The sequence below is a fragment of the Diadema antillarum genome, unplaced genomic scaffold, assembly GCF_040938485.1.
Source record: "Diadema antillarum isolate AM-2024a unplaced genomic scaffold, OU_Dant_1.0 seq00001495_RagTag, whole genome shotgun sequence".
Classification (NCBI taxonomy): Eukaryota; Metazoa; Echinodermata; class Echinoidea; order Diadematoida; family Diadematidae; genus Diadema; species Diadema antillarum.
The window spans coordinates 852,904-878,897 of record NW_027272232.1 but is presented as its reverse complement, the minus strand read 5'-3'; the positions used below and the strand labels follow the sequence as shown (position 1 = coordinate 878,897).

At 36.2% G+C, this 25,994-nt stretch overlaps 1 protein-coding gene across 1 annotated transcript in view; it reads left to right on the top strand.

Annotated features, from left to right (window-relative positions):
- Positions 1 to 25,994, top strand: part of LOC139710057 (uncharacterized) — a 37,675-nt gene that overhangs the window by 3,331 nt on the left and 8,350 nt on the right. The window contains exons 5-24 of the mRNA XM_071622004.1: positions 698 to 844; positions 1,894 to 2,016; positions 2,864 to 2,937; positions 3,372 to 3,476; positions 4,205 to 4,334; positions 6,192 to 6,215; positions 6,784 to 6,879; positions 9,109 to 9,329; positions 11,628 to 11,741; positions 13,754 to 13,895; positions 14,727 to 14,819; positions 15,858 to 15,989; positions 18,349 to 18,425; positions 19,024 to 19,137; positions 20,252 to 20,402; positions 21,860 to 21,961; positions 22,425 to 22,661; positions 23,535 to 23,716; positions 24,838 to 25,024; positions 25,850 to 25,948. Of these exons, the coding sequence (XP_071478105.1) occupies positions 698 to 844; positions 1,894 to 2,016; positions 2,864 to 2,937; positions 3,372 to 3,476; positions 4,205 to 4,334; positions 6,192 to 6,215; positions 6,784 to 6,879; positions 9,109 to 9,329; positions 11,628 to 11,741; positions 13,754 to 13,895; positions 14,727 to 14,819; positions 15,858 to 15,989; positions 18,349 to 18,425; positions 19,024 to 19,137; positions 20,252 to 20,402; positions 21,860 to 21,961; positions 22,425 to 22,661; positions 23,535 to 23,716; positions 24,838 to 25,024; positions 25,850 to 25,948 (2,550 nt within the window). The remainder of the gene's footprint in view (positions 1 to 697; positions 845 to 1,893; positions 2,017 to 2,863; positions 2,938 to 3,371; positions 3,477 to 4,204; positions 4,335 to 6,191; positions 6,216 to 6,783; positions 6,880 to 9,108; positions 9,330 to 11,627; positions 11,742 to 13,753; positions 13,896 to 14,726; positions 14,820 to 15,857; positions 15,990 to 18,348; positions 18,426 to 19,023; positions 19,138 to 20,251; positions 20,403 to 21,859; positions 21,962 to 22,424; positions 22,662 to 23,534; positions 23,717 to 24,837; positions 25,025 to 25,849; positions 25,949 to 25,994) is intronic.

The following is a 25,994-nucleotide window of genomic DNA, read 5'->3' as shown; positions in this document are numbered from 1 at the left end:
ATGGTGTGACATTTCTGGATAGATGAGGAAGGGGGGGGGGGGTGAGGGTGGAGAATAGAGTGGTGTTTGATGGTGGATAGGGCTAGCAACTCCTCATGTATTTCATATCTTTAAATTTTATTAACCACGAGAAATCTATTGACAAAATATTATGTATACATTGTGTATTTGTTGGATCTTATTATAAAAGTTTTTACTTTAATTTTTTTTATCGTGAAGAGCTTATAACGCTTTAGGATAAGGGCGAAATACAATATTTTTGTCTTATTCAATCCTATCTTTCCTCTAACGTAGAGTATTCCTGCTTTGTAAACGCACTAAGAACGATGAAAAAGAATGATTTATGATGGCATATAACCTATATATTCATCAGGTGAACTTATGCTATGATCATGAAGTCAAATTGACGTTGAATTCAAGAAGTGCGCTGTAGCGCGTTAGTTTAATGAAAAACCAACCAACCAACCAACAAACAAACAAACAAACACGCAGAGCTCTAACTGGTCCGTAAATATAACAAAAATAGATTCGGCAAACATGAAGAAGCATTTTTAGGGGGACTTTATTTTCTCTTCTTTTTTTTAAAGCCAAATGTCTGCTACACAATATAAGGGTAATATGGTAATAGGAGTGATGCAATAATAACATCATAATTCTAACATTGGTAATTTTGTGGTGGGTGGCGGTTGTTTCCTAGCTCATTCGTGCGCCGAGTGGCTTGGTTTTACAACGGTCATGCAGGACACTACTGGCTATTTCTGGTCCTCTTCGTCGTACGCCCGCGCCTACTACAACGTCACACAAGGTTACGAGAGCGTCTCCGTCTGTTACGACGATTCTTCTGGTGAGTTTACAAGCCCATACGAAAAAGAAAGAATGAAAGGAAGAAAGAGGAAGGGGGAAAAGGAGCCAAAGAAGGGGAGGAGGAGAAGAAAGAGGAGGAGGAAGAGGAAAGTATGAAGTCTTTCTTCCATTAAGTCCACACTGGCTGCTGCAGGTTCTTTTGTTGACGTTGAATAATTATACCCCTGTCTGCTCTCGAACTTAACCATGTTAACTTTGACATTAATCTGCTGATTCAGACTCATCGTTCTTGATATGAAGAAGATCATACTCAATGTTAATTTGTATATAAAATGATTCAGTATTCTCGTCATTAAAGATGAGATTGGGGAAATGTTTGCGGTCAGATACGTAAACCTTTATCTTATCCGTTCTACACTGAAACAAGAATTTCTATAATTCAAATTCAAATTCAAACTTTATTTTCACTTCTTATCAACAAAATATACCAAAAAAAAAGAGAGAAATCTGACATGCGTGTCGTTGAGAATATACAAAGCCAGCCAGGGATAACAACATGTTCATGTCTACATGATCAATACAAACAAGAAACATACAACCGTATTAACTATAATACACTCTGCGATAAAGTGGAGGTACCCACTCAAAAGACTACGCTTGTATCATGTGGATAATGTGAGGATAATTTAATTTATGTGAAGATGCGAAATTTCACTATGATAAGCATAATCAGAAGGAAGCTAGATCTATAGTGAACATAAATGGCAACAGCCTGGTGACATAATTTGTTTAAATGTAATGATCGTATCTTCTTTTTTTTTTCAAAGAACCCCCTTATATGATGAAAAAGTATGATTAAATACAATGTTGTCATAATGTGTAATATAAGGTATAAAACATTAACCTTAAAATTACACCATGTCAGAAATACCATTTCTTATCATCATATCATTGTGATGCTACATCCATAATATGAAAGTCATGATGGAGAGTAGTAGTAATAATTCAACATAATATCATTGCAGTCAAAGCATAGGTATCGTTCTTAAAAACAATTTACATGATTTACCTCAATTTCTTTCCAATTAGACATTTGGGACTGCACGTCTTCGCTGGGGGTCGGGAACAACTGGATCGATAATTCCCAGATGACTGCGTCGAGTTCAGCCTCGGGGTACGAGGCGTGGAAGGGTCGCTACGGACCGTCTGGAGGTATATTGCAGAGGTTACCTCACCGTTTCCAGAAGATTGATGCATGTGATTGAATCTGTTCTACTGGTCCTTATTGTGAAAATTACGGAGATTACATTATTATTCATGACTCGTCCGAGTCACTTTGTCAGCTCTGTCTTGTGGTGAACATTCACGTGTGACCTGTGATGGGCTTTGCATTGATAATATTCCGTCGAGCAAGACAGAGCTGAAGAAATGACTTGGACGAGTCACAAAACTGTTCTCTCCTTGATTTTCCTAAGTATAACAGTCCAGTCGAAAAGATTGAATCACGTGTTCTCGTTATACTACCTGGGTGAATCTAAATCTATCCATCGATATATTCTCAGAGGATTTATGGGGAGAAGAAATGTTAAGCTGTTTTTTGTAAACACTTGGTATAGAACTAAAATTCAATGTGCTCGTAGTTGGAAGACGTTGAAGCAATTGCGCCCTTAACCAGTTAACAGGTCTTGCGATTTTCGTCATCTCTTTTTTCTCTGAACTTTCAAAGTAAGGCTTATCAGTTTTCATATAGTACAGGGATATATTTCATCTTGTGGGATATGAGATTTGGTGCTTCGATGAAAATAAACATTTTTTTTTTCATGACAGCACATACTTATAAACTTAAAATCAGGTGAATGGGCTTTCAAAAATGAGTATTCAAGCAAACGGACATTGTACGGAGTAGTAATTCAGCTTTGTATTGAATCATACATTACGTTTATTCATTGTGTCTGTGTGTCTATGTGCGTGTGTGTGTGAGTGTTTGTGCAGCCGTTTGTTTGTAATTGTAACAGTTTTGATGTTTAATGTATCGAACTTTCTGTGAATTACTTTGCAGTTTGGATGCCTTCGTCAAACTCGAATTCGGAGTACCTCCTGATTGACTTATCGGTGGATGCCTACATAAGTGGGGTAAGAAGTTCTTGAACGCAGTGCTAACATTCAGTTACAGGTTTAAAAATATCACGTTCTGTTATATTTGCAGGAATGCTCAAAATTTTCAACTGTGGTAATTTGTACACTAGATTATTCTCAGGCTTTGCCCATCAGTAAATGCCAAGATCTTTGAAATCATTGTTCTTTTTCATAACAAACCTCACTTCGAGATTGTGTAGGGAAAGACCGTTGAATATTTCTTCGCTTTCTGAATGTGAGAAGAACAAATGAGCAGAACCAGTGAGATTTCATTCACAGTGTGCATGTGTACCACACACAATGGCAAGGTAGATTTTCCAAATGCACACCAACTTATCATAAGGAATCTTTATACCATTAACCCCATGCAATCGTCAGAGGAAATAAAACATCTTGGAAAATGTTAATTGTAATGTTTCGTCACGTTTCAGTTCAAATCTCGCGGCGACCGAGACAGCTCAGACCAGGCCGACACATTCTACATGACATACAGCAGCGACGGAAGCAGCTACAGTTCTCAGACGGAATTCGCTGAGGTAATGGAACCGAATTATTTGTATACGGAGAGAACACATAGAAACGCATTTTAGTGTGATAGGAGTGGGAGGGAACAGACTGAACATCTGTCCCCACTCGTTTATCGGCCACAGTGAGATAATTACAGTTGATGTGATATCAATTGAATATCATTGTCACTTTGATGTGATGAATCAAATGATGAATGATGAAATGATAAGAGTAGTAAAAGCCGAGTCAAAGGTTGTGAATTTTAGATTTGATTTCTTATATTTTGGTATTATTGCGTACTTATCCGGCTTTACGTTTGTATCACATGCATAACTACGCATGTACTTTATGTATAGTCATGTCCACACTTTATCATATTTTATTTGAAAATATCACACAGAAATACAATTGAATTGGAATGAACCCACATCGGTTTTCTTTTTGTGTGTGTGTGGTTTTTTGTTTGCGAATAGAATGGAGAAACCATTTTCGTAGAAGTTCAGAATAATTTTATTCATTCACGAGACAATTTTAATCAAAAAATTTCCTAATTGGAATAAAATATTTCATAACATCAAACCCTTTCGTGAACCTGAAGAGGATCTGGTAATTGGGTAAATTTCGACATTAATTGAAAAACGTGGGTATGTACAGTACATAAACCTTAACTGAAGTGAGGCGCAATCCAGGGAAAACGGATAACTCCATGATTATCTGTCAACTATTCTCCACCCCCCCCCCCCTCCTACAACCTCAGCCCCAGGAAATTGACACCTTTTACCTCTACCAAACTCCAATGTCGGGTCGGTACATCAAATTCACCATGGCGTCCTGGACGAACAACATCGCCTTCGCCGTGGAGGTTTACGGCTGTGGTGATCATTTGCGTAAGTGACTTCGTACATTATACATTCTCTGCACTTCAATTTATTTATTTTTTTCACAGAACATAACATAATGCGAAATTTACAAACGATCGTGTGTAAACGATAGCTGACTCCATGACGGAAATTAGACGTAATTATCAATGTTGCTGATAGTGTATGGGAAAAATGAGTTATGGCACACAATCAATATTTAAATGATGTGAATTTGTAAAAGAGGTATATATTCAAGGATCGTTCACACAAATCGCTAACGATGTACAGTACGTGGACTGACACTTCGGCTGCATTACCTTCGTCGCCAAGTTGTCACCAGATTTGAAAGTGCACCGTGCAAACACTTTTCTGCTTTCTCTTAAAGGTTTATAAGTATACGGTCCAGAGTTCAGTAAATTCCACAATTAGTGAATAATCACAAATGGACTGAGTTAAATGTCTGCTATGTATGTTTGTATTTATCGCGTCAAGGTTTTAAAACTTGTATTTATAGTGATGATGATAGTGCCACATTGAGGTCTATTATCAACAACGACATCATAGCTACCATTGGCTATCAAATTTCACGAAAAGACAGCTTATGGCCCATTTGAGTGCTATTTCGTCCAATTTTCCCTTTGCAGAAATTCTGATAACCTCCACATGATTATTCACATTCTTATCTGACGAGATCATTTTTTTTTTCGCTGAAATAGGAAGCATAATATTGCTACTTTATACTGTAGCGTGCTACGAACTCTTCCTGAGATAAATTCACCCAAAGACTTTATCCGTAACATATTAATGATTTTAAGGTTATAAAATATTGAAATTTTCCTTATATTTCACTGTTTCTTTTTTGTTTGTCCTTCGGTTATTGCAGCTACTGCTTTTCCGGGTAAGTTACCTAACAATATACTTGTCTGTCGTATTGCCGAGGTCTTGTTACATAGATATGAAAATATGTCTTTCCATTTTCACCTATTTTGTATAAGAATCCGTAAGGAGGTTGCGGAAAACCATACAAACGACTGACATTTGTGGGTTCACATGCCTATGGGCAATAGTAAATATATTTACTTTTGTGTGCTTTGACCGTCATGTAGTCTCCACTCATTTCATTTTCATATTGTGTAACGTGTACAGTACAGTGTATCCTTTGTAATGTTCATTCTGGTTTTTGTTTCATGTTTGTAATGTTTATGATATGTATCCTATATTCTTTACCTGGTCGTATAAATAATAACATGTTTTCCGCATTCATTCAATTTAGAATACAGACAAAAAAAAAGTATTTTACCCTAATTTGATTATAACAAAATAGAATACTTGTCCTGAAAAGAAGTTTACTTTAACAGTACTAAGCAGCTGCCTTTATCACGGGTTTCATGCTTTTATACATGTCTATAATATTATTATTATTATTACTGTTCATTTCTTGTTTACGGTGTGTGTGAAAGTTCTAACACAAAATGTCGCACCTAAAAACCAAAAGCTTTTTGTTAAGAAAGCCCCATCACAATAGGTTCTGTAGTATTCACATTTTACAACTGGTCATTCGCCAATTTGTAGTTATGCTACACTATGTTACAATTTCTTATTCAATGCATCTCTATTTAAGTGATACAAAGATGAGTATGGAATGCCTTCTTTAAACGCATATTATACTATTGTGATCAAAGAAATCAAACAAGCAAATTCAAATGATTTTGACTGTCATTCATTAAGCATTACAATGAGAACATTAATCAGAGACAAGTTATAAGCCTCACAGTTTCCTTCTTGAAATGGTATAAAGCATGAAAAAATTGAGAAATCGTAAGGAATAGGACAATTCATTGAAGCTGTAATCTTACTTTTTTTTCGCTTCTCCACCATGAACAGCTACAACGTCTGCGTCAGGTGGCGGTAAGTACCGTTTCCTCCTTGCTATTGTTTTCTATAACTTTTTTTTTCGGGGCTTCCTTTGTTTTGTTTCAGTTCTTGTTTCTTTCAGCATACCTTCTATGTCTGTCATTTTGGGCTCTCTACAGATCTGAGTCTTAGCCAAAAGATAATTGCAGTCTATAAAGATTATGGCCGTGGTGTTGCATGGCTTAATATGTGCTGCCAAATGTACTGTTAAGAACCCCCCCCCCCCCCAAAAAAAAAAAAGGAGAAACAAAAAAACATAAGGAGGATATTTATACGTCACGAGCGGTCTCATGAATAAAATTATCTTTTATCTCGCCCATGAATGAATGCATTTGCTTTGCTTTGATGACGCTCCATACCAACGTGAAACTTTTTTTTTTGTTGAAAAACACAAAATCGTTTGAATTTCTTTACGTAAAACACTTTTGTGTAATATAACATATCGATTTTCTATTACTAGTCTGTGTTCAGTGTTTTTGTTGTTGCTCATAAGGACAATTTGTGATTTTGAAAAAAAAAAAGAAATCTGAAGTTTTTAATGACCTTTGACTTTTCCCTCCAGCGGCTGAGTGTTCTGGTTCAGAGGGATGGCAGAATTTGGATCCTTATGGCAATGGCACTATAGTCTACACATACTGCGCCAGACTCACAGACCAAGGTAAGAAAGAGCAGAACTCGAGCTCCACAGAGACAATTGCACATCTGTTTCGGGAATGTGATGATACTCAAAGGTTTACTTATCAAATACCAGAAATTATGTTACAGAATCAAACTCAAATTACTAGAAGTTATTCTAAAATCCAAAATGTTACAACTTTGTTTATATGTACGCAAAAATACTTCATATTTTCTGTAAGAAATAGAAAGAAATCGTTACATTTTAGCCAATTTTGTCAGTCTTCAAAGCAAGCGAAGAAAGTAGATGAATATATGTCTTAGAAAACTAAAGGTTTTGGATCTAATATTAATTGGAATCGCATTTACATTATTCAGTTGTTTCGCGGTTGCCTGTCAAATTTGGATCATTATTTGTCTTTATGTATTGTATGTGACATTTATTTTGTACCTGAATCTTTATTATGGATAAAATCTCTTTGTGAAAAAAAGAGCAGAACCTTTATTTTGATTTGGACCCCTGGAAAACACGATGCTCATTTGGGATAAAATATGACTACAGCAAGAAAGAAGTGATATGGGGGAAACGAAGCAGGGCATTTCTTTCTTCTTTTTTTTAACAAATGAGAGCTTAAGGCATTGTCCTGCGCATGGACACGAAAACAGCCGAACAAACAAATTATCTAAGAAACAAAAAGACAAATTCACAGGCAATTTCAACACCGCACCACCTGATGACTCTGCCCAAGCATTCCTGATGGTACACTTCTGTAACTTATTTTCATGTAACTGTAGCGAGTTCGTTCTTCTCTTTTATTTCAGTTTATATTGCCAAGATATGAACATAATCTCTTGACTTAAGGACTTGAGCGTAGTTCTTCGGGGAGATTTTTTTTTTCCAGTCAATTGTTTAATTGAACATGTCAATCTGTGTGTATTTTTCAAAGATTATCAATGAAGTTATGTGTTTATTTATCACCAATACTATCAATAATATAACATTTAAATCAAGATAATCAAGTCTCACTGGATATTAGCCTTGTAATGCATAAGTGCAATCTATCTCCTCAGTTTTGATTTCTTTTTTTCCATTTCCCAAGTTTAATAGCGTAATGCAGTCGGATGTGGGAACTGTGAGATTGCATGGCATATCTGAGTGGTCATCGAGTAACCTTTATGCAATTAAATGCAAGAAATTGACTCCCCCCCCCCCCCCCCCTAATAAAAAAAAGAGTAACGAACTGAGGGAAAAAAAGTGATGAGGCTGAAAAAATACAAAAGAAAAGGAGAGTGATGCGTAAAATTATAACCTGCTTAAATGTACATGTTTCACAATTTCTTACGTTATAATATTTTTTTTTGCATACCCGAAATCTTCTACATACCTAGAATTGCAAGGGCGATTCAGACGTGTGTGTCCCGTGGCTGCTGAGTATTATAGCTATCATAATATGGGAGCTTTTTTTTTGTTGCTCATTGAAATAAAACGAAACAATTCATTATCATTCTATGTATTTATATTAGATATCATTATCATAAATTTCTGTATCTGGGAAATACAGAGCATACCGGCGCATATCTTCGCCACTTCATCAGGCCTTCAGGCAAAGAGTTATGTTACCCTGCATCACAAGACCACCAAAAAGTCGTTATAAACTCTTTTTCTCGGCAGAAACAGGTTTTCCAAACGGCTTTTAGGGAATTTTTATGAGATGATAAACGCAAAGCTGTTTTAATCATGAGGTTCGAAAAGCCTTTTTGAAAACCTCAAATTTGTGCTTTCCGAAACAGGTTTTCACAAAGTAGAATCTATCTCCTCAGATAGATTGACTTTCCTAACCTATGTTAAAAATGGAAAGAAAGTACACATTGTTTTAAAGTGTTGCTCTATCATTTGTTCATGAATGATACCGACTTTCTAAGTAGCATTATCCTATAAAAAGTTATTAGCTATGAAGTGAAGAGTGTGTGAATGGTTTTATAACAAATTCTACCAGAAAGAAGTGTGTTGGAAAAATAGGTAACCCATCACAAATTTCCCATCCATTCTACAATCCCGAACTTCTGAAATGTGTGTAGAAGAAATATGATTCTGTCAAAAATAGCATACATATCAAAAAACTCAAAATTACCTAGAGTTACCCACTTTTGGTTATTTTTAATCTTTACACAAAGTCGTGTTTTGTTTTGTGTGTTTTTTTTTGTGATGCGTGGTCACATTATTTTATGTATACAACTTTTTTTTTCCTTTCTACCCCTTTTTATTATGCAGTATATCAAACATGCAGGGAATCCCTTGGAGTGCAGAAAAAAACCATCATACCAAACTCGCAGATGAGCGCTTCGAGTGTGCGATGGAACAACAACTTCGGACCCTCGAGGGGACGGCTTCATACGACCGAGGCCCAGTACGGCTGGGTGGCAGGATCAGACGACACAAGTCAGTGGCTGAAAATCGACCTGGGACAAAACACGGTTCCTTTGATCACAGGGGTTGGTAACCATTGAACCAGAAACAGGATTCGTCATTAGACAGGATTTTTTTTTTTTTTTTTTTTTTTCAGAGAGGGGCAGATTCCGAGAGAGCAGACTCAAAGCTTGAAAATGAAGTATAACCCGATTCTAAATGTGACCGTGCACCTCAAAACGAACATAAAGTCGCACACACTGATTTTGCGTGAGGACTGAAAATAAGTGAAATGGGTCAACCTAGCCGAACTTGACTTTTTCATATTTTCTGAAAGAACGGGTCTTCTTTTACATTATGCTAAAATTTGGTATCCTAAAACGGGCAGGAAAGTGTGTGTGTTTTTTTAGCAGTTCATCTCGAACATTTTTGGTAGAATAGTGTGATTAGGTGTGTCTTTAGAATCCTTTTTTCATTTCTGAAAAACCTTGTCCACACTCTTCACTTTCAACTCTAATAACTTTTGAAAAGATAGTGCTACTGCTTTGAAAGTTGGCATTAATTATGGACAGAATGTGTTAATGAGGCATGCTTAATTTCAGTTTAATCTGATAATCCCTTCATTGTTGTTACTCTGGTGGTTTACTTCCTGTTTTTTGTCCCATTCATCGCACAGCCAGCACGGTTTGGTAAAGATGAAGCGCTTGAATAGATATTGTACTTCAGAGCCTCTTTTCTTAGTTCACATTTTCCTGAGTTTGTGCTTTCTTTCCGATGTTTAGATGGGTTAGGAGAGTCCATTTGATTTGAGTTATACATCATTTTAAAGCTTAAAGTTTGCTCTGTCAGAATATGGTCTTAACTAAAAATTCATGTCTGGCGACTTTTTGTTTGTTTTGAGGTGCAGGGTCACAAATAATGGAGAGAAAGTACAAACTGTGGAAAAGTGTGTATGTACTAAGGATAACAGACTCTAAGGAGAAGGATCTATTCAAGAGCGTAGTGTTAACAGGGAGGTGGTTAACAAACCTTCAAGCTGTTCTCTGTGCAATGAATGGGACGTCCCCCGAAAAAAAAGTAGTATGACTCCATAGCAACGACAATGAAGGGATTATCAGATTAAGCTGAAATTACACATTGACACATTCTATTCATGATTACTCCCAATTTTCAAAGAAATAGAATCATTCTTTCAAAAGGTAAAAGAGCTGAAAGTAAAGAGTGTGTGTAAGGAGGTATTTAATGAAAAAGATCTTGTAAGAAACACCTAAACGTTTAATCTCAATATTCTAACCAAAAAAAAAGTGTTCCAGAAAAACTACCTAAAACATAATTTCCCATTTGAGTTATAGTTCCGAACTTTAGAATGATGTGGAAAAAGAATTGCCCTTTAAGAAAAACATTACAAAGTCAAGATTGATTTATAGGATGACCCGTTTCACCTATTTTTAGTACTCCCGTATTCAAATTCAGAGCAAGGAACTAATTTCTGTATTTTGTGATGCACGGTTACATTATGGTGTATGTTGTCAAAGGAGAACAACACAGGAAGCTCTGCATGTGTGTAGATTGAAGTAGATGAACGCTATCACGATGTACGTGTATACCATGAGCATGATGACGCTATGATTGTTTCTTGTGATATTTGAGATGGTGGCTCTAGTACAGTACAGTAACAGCACTGTTATGAAAATTATGATGCTACTCATCCATGTATTTTGAGCGCTTTTTCTAACAAAAAATAACTATGTTAGCCACGGGTTGAGTGATGATAGGATTAGTGAATCTCAATCGAACAGTCCAGTAACAATCTTGTTTAACTTTGCCATAAAACTTAAAAGTTGTCGAATCTGAAGAGTTTGAAATGCTATCGAGAAACTTCTCACCGCTTGCATAGTGGAAAAGGCGACGATACCATAGCCGTGTAAAGATGAATAATCACATATAAAATATTTGATTTTCTGATTTATATCCCACCCCAAAACAACAATAACAACATCATCAACAACAATAACAACAACAAAAACACAAGAGTTAATTAAATGAAACCACAACGATAAAGAAGAAATTCACTTTCGTGTCAGCTCTTTGTTGTTCATTTGAAACTAAGAAAAAAATGTCAACGCCTATGAATTTAAAAAATTGTATTTCGTAAATTGTTTACAAAAAAAGTTTCTTTAAAATGTTTAATAAACTTCATTAGGATTTCTTGTTGTCATTTCAAGAACTTAAAGTTTCAAAGAATTTAAAGTTCGACCTGATCTTCATGCAATTTTACGTAACTAAGGGCATTAACTCAAAAGTTGAACATTGAGGGTGATCACATGATCTACCCCGCTAAAAAGTTCCTCAGGACTTAAAGGCTTAACTGCGTACTTTTACAGGTGGCCACCCAGAGTCGTGGTAATGGTAATGCGCAGTGGGTGGAGACGTACAAAGTTAGCCACAGTTTCGACGACTCTACCTGGACCTACGTACAGGAAAGTGGATCGGACAAGGTAGGCCGATTTGTTAAGCATTGACGTACCGTGATTATCCCTGCTGGAACGAACACAGTGTCTCGCATTGTGTTCACAGTGTGTTCACAAAGTCGACTGTGCGAAAACGCTCAAATTTTAGTAACAGTGTAAAGATGATTTCACACTGTGGTGTGTGTGTGTGTTTTTTTTTTTCACAGAGAGTTCACGTACCAATTTTCCGTTTCACACTATGAATTGATGATTGACCATGCCTTCACATTGTTAAAACTCAAGAATATAACAGTGTGAAGGGATACCACAATGTGTTCACACTGTGTTTTACATTGTGTCTCAACAATTTACGAACTGTAGTATTTTGTGTTCTTTCCAGCAGGGATATTTTGTTTGTATGTTTGTTTTATTTTCATTTCTTCAAAATTTGTTTCTTAAATAAATCATTTAAAAAAAAAATCTACTTTATTAACTCTTCAATCAATTTCTCATTTAATCATATTCGTTCAATATACGCCAACAGATCAGGTGTCCGTTTCATAAAACTTGTCATCAGTGACAAGTTGTCATAGATGTGACAAGCTACTGAAATCCTTGCATCTGATTGGCTGAGAGCAAATTTGTCATAGAAATGTGGCAGTTGTCACTGATAAAAAGTTTTATGAAACAGGCCCCAGGTCAAATAACAAGAATGATAAATGTAGTCTATGGATGGTTGGACAGGGAAAGTTTACGAATAAGAAAAAAACAATGAGGTAGATAGAGAGATCTGAAAGAGCACAACATACAAGGAGGAAAGAGAGCGAGAGAGGGAGAGAGTGGGAATGATGAAAAGGAAGAGAAAGAACACAAGCTGAATACAACAGGGTTACAGCTCGTTATTCCGAAGGTTCGTCATTCCGAAGGCTCTTTAGTCCGGAGATTCGTTATTCCGAAGGTTCATTGTTCCTAATTTCATTTTCGGATTAACGGATCTTCGGAATAACGAACCTTCGGAATAACGCCACAAATGTTCGGATTAACGAACCCTTTTTCATTTCCGGATTAACGAACCTCTAGGTATAGGGAATTTGTGTGCTTCGGATTAACGACCCTTCGGAATAACGAACAGCACCCCACACCAGGGCTACTTGATGATTGATTTTACACTAAAAAGAAGTAATCAGAACTGTTGCATTTGTGACAAGCAAGCATACAACAAAAGGATCCTAAAGTCGCTGACGGCTGAGCCGAGAAAATTCGAGTTTGAAGTCACATCATTAGAATTGGTCAATACAATCGCATTCCTGTTTTGGGCATAATTCTGTAGTCTAATGTTTTGTCTACCATTTGCCGAAATTTCAGAGCTAAGTCTTTAAAGGAAAGGCAAGAAATCAGGGTTTTTTTCTTGGCCATGATTTTCCGACTTTCAACGGATTAAGAGACAGAAAAGATTTGGATTTAGCGCTGCAGCTAGACTCCGCCCATAGCAACGAGGGAGTAATCTTATCGGTCATTGCGTGGCATCCTGATTGCTGATTGGTCGTGAACATCACGGAGGTCGCTAGGAGCATACCTTCTACTGTGAAGCGGCGAAAACTGTCTCGCCTCCCCTTGATCATGTTAGCGTCGGAAGGAAAACTTTGAAGGCGTTTTTCTCAAAACTCTGATTTCCTCAACCTCTTGACATGCAATAATGAAATCATGGATATCTCCGTAACCGAGTAATTCTATGAGTTGTGTTATATATATATGAAATCAAAGTAGAAGAGTAAGTGAATAATGTCATGCCTTTTTCCGAAAATTGTCCTCCCCGACTTTCGGATCCTTTTGTTGTAGCAGGTCACATTTTCTTCAATCCAATAGTGATATACACAATTACAACGGTCATAATAGTGTTAATCTTGATATAAACCAACTATAAAACAATAACAATAAGAAAAAAAAAACAATAACTTTTTTAAGGTGAAGGGGAATTGGTGTGTTTCATAGTATTTGGACCAATGAACTTGTCGGACTGACAAACATCACCCATTTTAAAATGGTTCTTGATTTTGCAGATCTGCGTCGGTAATTCCGAGCAGGATACTGTGGCCAGAGTGACTTTTGACACGCCTTTCGAGGCGCGTTACGTACGCTTCCATCCACAAACTTGGAACGGGTTAATCGCCATGCGGGTCGACGTTTACGGCTGTCACGATTGTAAGTGTTCTTGTGATTTTGTCCTTCAATCCCAGGTACTGAATGTGCGATGAGTCAAAAACATGAAAGCAAGATCATATTTATCTTGTCTCTCTTCCTCCTGTCATGCCTATCTTTCTCTTTGGGTCTCTTTGACAACTGCTTATTGATCGTTGATATAGTAATATATTAGTAGTAATAAGTAGAATGATAAATTAATAATGATTGATGTAGTTTTTTAATAAATTATACATTCTTCATTCATTCATTCAATCAATAATTCATTCTTTTTCATTCTTACTTTTGTTTCAGCAAAACATAGCAGAAAATAAATCAGGAATGATATCATAAACCTATACATTCTACTAGTCACTTTGCAAAGAATGAATGATACAGGTAAACATATGCATGCATACTGGCAACAAAGTCATGCTCCAGTTGAGGAAAAAAAAAAGAATTCAGAGGTCCACTAAAAAGCAAGCTTGCATATTGTGAACTAATCAAAGAAAATCGTATGAAATACTAATTTGCGAATACTTAGCGCAAATATACTTTAACACAGGACGGAACAAATATATGAATAGGTCAGTACAGCTTTCATAAATACGAAGTGAAGACGACAAATTTTGAAAACTTTTTGATACCTCGTTATGAATCCTATGATACCAATGAGTGACCAAAAATTACAGATTAATTCTGTCTTTAACGCTGGGTCAAAGCTTAAAGACAAATGCAATTGGAACGTTGTCACCATATAATGCCATGGCAATACAAATTGAGATTAAAAGTTAATTAGACTTGTGTGTTGGTTGATGATGCTTAAAAACATCTTTGTACTCAATGTACCTCTAGCTATCAGGACGGATGTCAGTGTGGTGGAAGATACCGGTGTGTATTACGGATGGTACTACAACTCGCCTACAGACTGGAGACTTCGCACTTACGGTGAGAATTTGTTTTAATTATTATTATTGTTATTGGTATTATTATTATTATTATTATTATTATTATTATTATTATTATTGTTGTTGTTATTATTATTATTATTATTATTATTATTATTACTATTACTATTATTACCATTATTATCATTATCAATTTTATCATTACTACTATATACTACTATTATTGTAACATCACCATTACTGTTCGCCAGTAACCATTGATACCACACTTATGAAAGCAAATCTGGTTGCATGTTGTGTTTTTTTTTTTTCATTTTGGAGTTTTAATACGTTTTCCAGAATGATCCTTTTTGTTGAGTTTTTCTCTTTTTTTAACTTCTTAATGTGCGGTTCTACACCCAGATATTACAGCGGAATATGGGCTATCCAGCCATCTTCTCGGATGGAAAATGAAATAAACAAGCAAACAAACAACCTAACAAACAAAAAAGAAAATCAAATGAAGTTGATGATGATATCTGCACTCGAATCAGGGGAACAAAATGGTAGAGAGTTTATGAAGAAAAATAAATCGATCGGACTTGTCATTGAATAAGCTTAAAGAAATATATTATAAAATATTACAGTTTGATATTATGATCATACTAAGATGGAATATCAGTTGCAACCACATAATACAAACTGCAACAGGTGATGACACAATCATCTCAAACGTGTGCAACTGAATTTAAAGTCTCCGCACAAATTCTATTTTTGTCATGAAAACCAATAAGAATTTGATGAAGTGTCTGCACACACAAACGCACACTTTTTGTACCATTTATTCCAGTTTCAGTTGATAATGTCAAAATTATAGTCACCAAAAAACAAGCCCAGAAACACACACACAAAAAAATTACAGCTAGTATTCCTATAAGTGTTTGCTGCTTGATCATAAATATTCAAATACGCAAATGAAGAATTTATGCAGATTTACAACAAAAAAAAATCCTCACCCGAAACACACTTACACTGTAAAAAAACAGAAGCGAAGAAGCAGTAGCAGTCATGATGTACGTTGTCGTTCTTTCCCTTTTAGTGAAGGGCAGCTACACCGACGCCATGGAAGATCTCGGTGTGTCGTCGACGAGCACGGTTGCAAACTCGCAGATCACGGCATCGACAGAGAGCTCGTCCAGGCAGGCATACAAGGGGCGTCTGAACTACAATGGTAAGTTCTAGGACTGTAACAACTTGGAAAAAAATAAAACCAAGCAAACAACAGACAGAACGATGTATCTAAAGAAATTAGGAGAATACACAGAAACGTATGCAATGTTTGTTTTTCTTTTTATCGGAGTTTGTTTGTTTGCCGTGATTCAAAGGTTCAAAGGTTTATTTATTTTCACTTCTTTCAACAGAATGTACAAAAAATATAGATTCGACATGCGTTTGAAGGAATGATACATAGATAGCAAAGAATAACATTTGTCAATAATCATTACAAACTTAGGCATTTTTCATACAGACATATTTATACATTCTGCGAAAAAAAAAAGTGGAGGTACCCACTGAAAAGACTATGCTTGTACAACGTGGGCACCTCACAGGAGGAAAAAAAAAAGGTGAAAACTTAACTACAAGTGTGCGGGATGAAAAAAGAAGTGGAAAAGGGGAAAGGGAAGAAGCAGAAATACAAGTAAAGAGACGAGACAACTAAAAACAAAAAGCCTAGATCAATCGATACCATCAAGATCAAACCAACAGAGACTATTAGCCATGCTATTATTAGAAGTGTAGAGCGTTGAAAGCGACGAGAAAGTGATCGATACAATTGTATGGAATTGCTGATAGCAGAACATATTATCTGTTCTGTGAAGGCACGTGTAATAATGTACAAGTTTGCAATAAGAAAAACAGGGGATGCGATGCGGAATTACGCGAAAGTCGCGACCTGACAAGCCTATGAAAAATCAATAGCATCCTGGTGCTTACAAAACCTACTTACTGAAAAAAATAAACAAACAAAATTAATTTCTTTCTGTTACATTATAAGACTTAGGAAGGAATCATTTCAATCTTTTTTTAAATGAAAACAAAGAAGGAGCATTTTTTATGTCTGGACTAAGGGAGTTCCAGAATCTTGGGCCTGTATAAATAAATGTCTGCTGAGCTAACACAGTTCTAAGCGGGGGCAAGTGAAATTCATTAGACTGTCTTGTTGGGTAACTATGGTATGTCAGGTTACGAGGAAACATAGAATCAAATATAAGCGGAAGACAGTTATTATTATAACTATACATAAATTGTCCTAAATGAAATAAAAACAAATCTTTAATTTTCAGAATCTTATTTTCAGAAAACAAAGAAGCTGTATGAGAGCAAGGAGCGGCATTACAAATGATTCGAAGTACCTTCTTTTTTAATAATAAAACCCTATCTAATAATGTTTGTATGCGTGCTTCCCCATGCCAAAATTCCGTAATTTAAATAAGGTAATATCAAAGACGAATACAATATAAATAATGAATGTTGGGGAAGAAACAATTTGAACCTGTTAATGACACCTATATTGTGTGAAATAAATTTACAAACATAATCTATATGAAATTTCCAAGAAAGTTTATTATCTACTGTAATTCCAAGAAATTTTGTATGTGAAACACTTTTTAAAACAGTATCATCAAAATAAATATCCATATTCAAATTATCTAAAGTGTTACTAAAAAACATATACTTGGTTTTATTGATATTCAGGGACAGCTTATTAGCTCGTATCCAATCTCGTAAATTTTGTAACTCCGAATTTACTGTGTGCACAAGAATATTTGAATCTTCATGTGAATAAAACACATTTGAGTCATCGGCGAAAAGTATGAATGATAACACTTGGGAGGAAGCACATAAATCATTAATATAAACAATAAACAACAACGGCCCCAATATACTACCTTGTGGCACGCCACAAATTAGTTCTCTCATATCAGAGTTTATAATTGTTTATTGAAACATAAGATGTCGGGGAATTAAAATCTATAGCTTTAGTATTGATGGAAAAAAGAAAACAAAGGCATTCTCATTTGTTAAACTCTCATTGTATATGTGTTGCAAAGATCAGATCTTTTTTTATACAACTATAATAATAAGCATAAAAGCGTCACATCGACGTTTTGCATAGTACTAAAGTAAAGGAAATAATTGTGTAAACATTTATGTAATACATAATCCATAGCGGGATAATTCGCACTTTGCAGCTAGATTTTTTTTTTTTTTTTTTGTGGTCGTTTTGTCAGTAGCGGGCTCCCATTTTGTCAATACATCATTACCTACGTTTATATTTGAATACTAGCGCTTGATCTCACTTAAAAAAATGTTATTTAATCTAAATCAGTTTTAGTGTATTCCTGTTTGTACATTGAATTCTTGAAAATAAAAACAGTTGCAGAAATAAATTGAAAATGAAATTGAAAAACAAAAATCCATCCCTCTTCTTCGTCTGCCTTTCCTTCTTCTTTCTCTTGTATTTTTCTTTTTCTATCTCTCTTTCCTTCCCTCCTCTCCCCCCTCGCTTCTTCTTTATCTCTTTACAGGTTGTTGGATACCCGATACTGTCGATACAAACCAGTGGATTATGGTCGATTTTCTCTTCGGTACCCTTGTTTCTCAGGTATACTGTTTGTCCTCCATATCTTAAGTCGTAGATCCTATATTGGCGAGCTTTTAGTGATTTTTATTGTTGCAGCGATCTTTTTGGAGAGAGAGAGAGAGAGAGAGAGAGAGAGAAGTGATCAGGGGCCCGTTTCATAAAACTTGTCCTCAGTGACAAGTTGGTGACAAGTTGTCATAGATGTGACAAGCTACTGAAATTCTCGCATCTGATTGGCTGAGAGAAAATTTGTCATAGAAATGTGGCAGTTGTCACTGATAGCAAGTTTTGTGAAACGGGCCCCAGATCATATAATTCCAGTTGTGTGTTTTTTTCACAAAGAAAAAAAAAGAACCTCACCAACTATCTGCAGTATTAGTTCTCATTTAAAAAAAATCAATGGGATTCGCATCCAAACTACACTTCAACATTAAATATCCCAAAATGATTGCAGACATTCAAATTTTAGAAAGAAAAAAAGTGCATTTCAAGGAATATTTTGTCAATGTCGTTTAATTATTAAAGTGAGTATATTTGAATGTGATCGATGGCATCAAGTGATGCATGCTAAATTTGCGATTCCTTCTTATTATTTTTTCCCTAAAACTCTGCTACATAGATCTTGGTACAGGGGCATAACACGAACGCCAATAAGTACGTAGCCTCGTTCTACGTTCAGCATTCGATGGGTGGTACCAATTTCATTGACTACACACATAGAGACGAACCTGTGGTAAGCCGAAAGAGCAAAAATCCGTTTGTCTGTCGTTTACCTCTTTTCCTTTGATATTTCTATATTTTGTCTGTTTGTTCATTTGTCTATCTATCTATCTATTTATCTATCTATCTTTGTATTTATCTAATCTTTCAATCTATGTCTGTCTCTCTATCTATTTATCTATATATCTATGTCTATCTATCTATCTATCTATCTATCTATCTATCTATCTATCTATCTATCTATCTATATATATATATATATATATATATCTATGCCTATCTATCTATCTATCTATCTATCTATCTATATATCTATCTATATCTATCTATCTATCTATCTATTTGTCTATCTATTCATCTATCTATCTACCTATCTACCAATAATTCTGTATGGCCATCTTTTTTCCTGTTGCTCTCTTATCCATAATCGGTTTTTCACTTTCTTTATTATTTCTCTTTCCCGAAAATTATACCTTTGATACATCTTCTATTGGAACATTTTGCACTATTAAATGCGCAGACATCTACCATGAGTCACAACGTTAAGGGTTGCTGTAGTGCATTTTGAGTGTACCGTAACTGATTTATGTGTGGCATCTCCTCATGGCAAATTTGATCAATGTATTCTTTTTGTTGATTTGTATTCTTCGACAAAAGCGCAAGATATAATATGCTATTCACACTTTACCCAAATAAAGGACAATGAAAAGAATGATGTTTGTTACTCTTCATTGTGTATTTTATTCTATCCTTGACCTGAATCATTCTTGAAAAAAAATCGGGATATACCATAGCGAAATTTCACGTTTCTTAAATATTGATTACCAAGGGACATGATGTACTGATATTCCGTTAGAACAAGAGTATTACTACATGATATCATGCACTTGTTTCATACGCATCTACAGAGAGCTATATCTAAAATGGTTCTAGTATTATTTCCGTTCTCACTCTGCATATAAGATAGTGGGGTACGGAAATTATGGTTTATCAATCTTTGGAATTTATCTGCTTGGAAATATGAAAATGACATTATAGAGTTTTTTTTTTTTCTTTCATGAAGCCAGCATCGTTTGGATACAAATTGATTACTATGAAAATTTTGGCTTGGGCCCTTTTATGAACAGCTCATCGCTGGCAATGACGGTTCTGGTACCAATCAGGTCGTCACGGAGTCGTTCAGCCCGCCTCTGTTCGCCCGTTACATCAGAGTCAACCCACAGACCTGGGGTAGCGGTGGTCCAGGTCTCCGACTGAGCTTCAATGGCCTGCAGTACAGTGAGTATTCACAAGTACCGCTGTGTTGATTCTTGGCCGCTACGATTATGCAATAGCGAAATTTGGATTCACGACGCGAACGCCAATGACGACGATATGCAGCTAAAAATTGTGTTCGGCGCAGTCGCGAGGCAGCAGTCTCCATTGTTTGACCCTGAAGGCTGTTTCGCCTTGCAGCGTTTGCGTCGCAGATTTAAAGCTCGCAGGCTGGGATGCATCTATGTGTACTTAACGGTGTTGCTCAACCACACGATGTATTTGTATTTTCAGTCATTACTTTATTTGTACTTCTCTTCTTTTGAACTTAAAACCATTGACTCTTTATGTGCCATGGTGGAAATCCTCTGTATGCCACATTATTCTGAAGCACCAACGTATAGTTATGCCTTTAGAAACCATTCTGTTTTTAATCTATACCACTTTTTTGCATTTCTGTTAAAAGCTGGATATCTAGTCAGCAAAAATGTACAGAAAACGCCAAGCCTTGCTTTAGCCTAAATTGTATGACAAATCTATGCTTCCTTTACTTTCAACTGACCAGTAACTTTACTTTAAATGCATAACTTTTGCACACAAAACAGTGACAAAAACTCAAACTGTCCACGATTCACGTATGCCTGAGTAGGTTACCAGTCCTTGCCACGTCGGTGGAATGGTATTCGTTACTCTGCAATTTCTTCAATCCTTGAATGAAATAACGTTTATTATTTCGACGTTTCGTTATTCCAAAGCACACAAAAGAAAACCTAGGTGTCCGACACGTTTATCTGAACATTTGTGGCATTATTCGCAAGGTTTGTTTTTCCGAGGATTTGTACATTCCGAAAAAAAAAATGTTTTTTTATTCCGGAGGGTCGGTAATCCGAAAATCAGACCAAGATGCGAATTAGAGAGCCTTCGGAATTACGAACCTTCGGCAGGAAGAACTGTCACATAGCAACCATTGATTGTGTCAGTTAATGATAGCGCATATGTTGTGCATTCTCTTGACGACATATTATTAACTCTGTGCTTTTTCCAAGCAAATTTTGAGTGAGATTGTAAACGTGAAAAGTTCCGACGAATATTTTAAGAACCTCCTTTCCTTCTCCTCTTCGTGATTCCGTCTCCAAATCCCCCGTCTCTTCCGTCTTTTCTTCTTTGCCCTCTGCATCTGTCTTTCGTCTGTTTGTCATTGTCGCTCTCTTTGTGTTTTTTGTTTCCTCCTCTTCTTCCCCTTTTCTATATTTTCATCATCTCTCTCTTGCGCCAATTATTCTCCCCCTCCTTCCTACCTTCTTCTTTATCTTCTTATTTTTATTTTTCTCTTCTCCATCTTCTTCTCTGACCCTTCTGTGTCTCCATGTTTCTCATCGTTCTCCTTCTTGATCATTGTTTAACACTGAAATCCTCTTCTTCATCTTCTTCCTTTTCGTCGTCGACCTCGTCAACCCTGTGCATCTTCGCCCATTCTCCAGACGCAACATGCGAGGAATGGATGACAAATAAATACCAGATCGCCGACACCACAGGAGTCTATTGGCACTCCGAACAGAGCGACTACGTTGTGTGTTCAATAGGTAAATAATTCTCACTTCGCTTGAGCAACCCAACATGGTTCTCGTTTTACCGTTTAATTTGGTAAAGAGGAAATTTCCCAAAAATATTTCGTAGATTCAGTAAAACTAGAAGATTAACGATTACACTCTGTTAAATTTTGAGGCAAGTCGTTCAAAACTCATTCAATTCTAATGCTTTGGTTGATTGCATGAGTTCTTATGTAATTTTCTAGATGTGACATAATAGACGAACGATATCAAGAAAAATATTTTTGTGAAAAATTTAAAGAGCAATGCTTTCCTTATATCTGCTCTGTTAATGTGTAGTAATATGAGCAATATTGTTGATTGCCCATTGATTGTTTTGCGTATGTGTCTGAAGTATCATAATGGGATAAGTCTTACAAACGTGTGTCTGTAGGGTGTGAGCAATTTCATTGCACCGACATATTAAAATATCAATTTACATCCGTCCTCCGCACAGACTACCGGTACTGTAAATCATACTACAACGATGGATTTACAGACGATGGCTACTATTTCCTCGACCCGGCGAACGGAGGAGAATCGGAGTCGTTCCTGGCCTACTGCAACTTCGGCTTCGTGGTCAACGACGCGACGATAATGACTACCGTCACGCACGACCAGACGGGTTGGACATTGGTCTCCAACGAGGGCGGCACTCTTGAGCAGAATATCACGTACCCGGAGGGCGCCCCCGGTATGTGATAGTCGAACATTAAACATTATTTAATTTAATTTCATTTCTTTCATTTCATTTCTTTCATTTCATTTCATTTCATTTCATTTCATTTCATTTCATTTCATTTCATTTCATTTTATTATCGCCCAATTCATTTTATTTCATTTCATTTTATTTTCATTTCATTTCATTCCATTTTCCTTTTCCTTGTACATTTCAATTTAATTGTAATGTCAATTTTGATTTCATTTATATTTTCATCTCCGTTTTCATTTTCACTTCATTTCCACGTCATTCCATTACCTAAATATTCAATATTTACATCTGTACGTAAATTGTTTCTAGAGTAGATCAAAATCGATGGTCTCATGTAGGCCTACCTTAATTGTTTCTCACAGTGACGGGCTTCGAAAAGTAAATATACCAAAAGAATACTCTGTTATCTGGGAGTTTTATGTGTGTGTGTGTTTTAAACGTCGCTAAAACTCAGCTGTATCTTTGTATCCTCTGGGCATTCTAGAACTGTTGTTGTTTGTTTAAAGAAAGAAAGAAGAGAGAGAGAAAAATGGGGCCCTATACAAATAATTTGCCCCAGACAGCACTTAACATAAAACAAACATTATAAAATTTGTGAAGATATAAACAAGAATAGAACTGGTGATGCTGCGGCTCCTTTGATGTGAATCTTAAGACAAAGCTACGGAGTGTACTCACATTTATATCTCTTCTCAGGTTCATTTGAAAAAAAAAATCATCCCCCCCCCCCCTTACGATGTATTTAATGCTGGTCTTACCTTAAATCATTTGAAAGTGACGATTGACTTTTCTTTTTTTCTTTTCTTTTTTACACTAAAACTTTCCATATTTTAATTTTTTTTTTCACCTAAACAGCGAAAGTCGGGGAAATGGCATCGAACGCCGACTTCTGCTACCAATACCTCATGTACGAGTGCGCGCAGTCCCAGCTCTACAGTAGCTCTACTGCCCTCTCGTGGTGGCGGGACAAAGATCGCAACAAGATGGCGTACTGGGCTGGCAACGAGGCCGAGTCGACCGGCTGCTACTGTAACGCGGTGAGAAAACTTTGCACGTCGCTGTGATTACTAGCGCTGTCCATAGTTATGATGAGACTGTTTATTTATGGGGGGACTAAACGTGAAACAATAAAGAAAGTTTATGCATTCTCGCGTCAGAAATGGCCAATCCAACAGCTGCCTCAAACACAGAAATCGAAGCTCATCTCGAGGTTCATTAAGAGCTTAGACGGATTAAGAACTTGATGTTTTCGGTTTTCCAGGATAAGAAATAAAGCAATGAGTATTTTTCAATAATATTCATGATCATAAATACCATCTTATACCATGCAACTGTTACAGGGAGCATAATATATCTATGCAAGGCAAATTTTATCATATTAAATCCGTTTGATGAGGCATATATTATTTGTGACCGTGCACCTCAAAACGAACATAAAGTCGCACACACTCATTTTGCGTGAGGACTGAAAATAAGTGAAATGGGTCAACCTAGCCGAACTTGACTTTCTCATATTTTCTGAAAGAGCGGGTCTTCTTTTACATTGTGCTAAAATTTGGTATCATAAAATGGGCAGGAAAGTGTGTCTTTTTAGCGGTTTATCTCGAACATTTTTGGTAGAATGGTGTGATTAGGTGTGTCTTTAGAATCCCTTTTTCATTTCTGAAAAACCTTGTCCACACTCTTCACTTTCAACTCTAATAACTTTTGAAAGGATAATGCTACTGCTTTGAAAGTTAGCAGTAATTATGGACAGAATGTGTCAATGAGGCGTGCTTAATTTCAGTTTAATCTGATAATCCCTTCATTGTTGTTACTCTGGTGGTTTACTTCCTGTTTTTTGTCCCATTCATCGCACAGCCAGCACGGTTTGGTAAAGATTAAGCGCTTGAATAGACACTGTACTTCAGAGCCTCTTTTCTCAGTTCACACTTTTCCTGAGTTTGTGCTTTCTTTCCAATATTTAGATAGGTTAGGAGAGTCCATTTGATTTGAGTTATACATCATTTTAAAGCTTAAAGTCTGCTCTTTCAGAATATGGTCTTAACTAAAAATTCATGTATGGCGACTTTTTGTTTGTTTGGAGGTGCAGGGTCACATTTATTCTTTTCATCTTCACCCCATTCTCTTTCCTTCATTCTTTCTAAACCGAATCTAGGATTCCAATTGTATTGGTTCCAGCAATCTGTGCCACTGTGACGAGGCATCGGCGAATCCCTACCGGGACGGTGGCTGGATAACCAACAAGAACTTGTTACCCATATCCGAGCTGGTGTTGGGCGGGGTCACGAACGCGGCGAATCAGGGAAACTATACCGTCGGCGATCTCATCTGCTTTGATACAGGTGAGTCATGATTTCTGTTTCGTTCTGTCTGTTTGTTTGTTTGTTTGTTTGTTTTATTTGTTTGTTTGTGTTATGGGGAATATGGGTGAACGATGATTTTCAAGTTTTATTATACTCCTCGATGACTGATGTAATGGTTAGGCTGTCTTTGCACAGAAACAAAAGGTTTTCGTCAACATAAACAAGTGCAATTTGAGGGAAAGCCAACAATCTTATCATGAGCTGCCATTGACTCTGGCTATCGTAATTGATCTATACTTAGGACAATGGTACTATTGCTTAAATATTTAGATAAGAAACAATGTTGACGTAAAAATCTCTTTACCTTTTTTCTTCTTTCAATTGTCCGAAGATATCTATAACATTAAATTCTAACTCATGTCTAAGAAAACTCAAGTCTCAATACCTAAGCAGCTCCATAATTTCAAAATCCTACTCTGGCTATTACTGATGTTGTTATTCTTACTGTTTTGCAGACAACAAAAAAAAAATATATATATCTGCCTATCTTTTAGTTTATCTTTCTATTTATATTTTACCAATCTGACTTATTATGTTTTCATCGTTTATGTACATTCACTCGGTGCAAAATAACAAAGTTCGTCTTCGAAATTTAGTGTAAATCAAAAGATTCGTGTCTCAAAATTGTTCACCTCTATGAATTGGTTTTATTCATTTCTTTCGAAAATCTGACATACTACGTTTTGTTTTATCTTATTTTGGTTTGTGTCTTGTATATATACATCCATGAATTGTGGTACTAATGCATCTGTTTGCTTGTTTGTCTATTTTTTCTGTGCATATTTGTTTTCCCGGGGCTTTCAGATGCGACTCCCCCTGGTTCGTGCCTGGAGGCGTACCAAAATGGAGAAAGTACAGACGGACTATTCCTGATACAACTCACATCCGGGAACTTCATGATTGGTGAGTGGTCTAGGACAGATCCGTCACATCCCCGTTGCTAATCCGA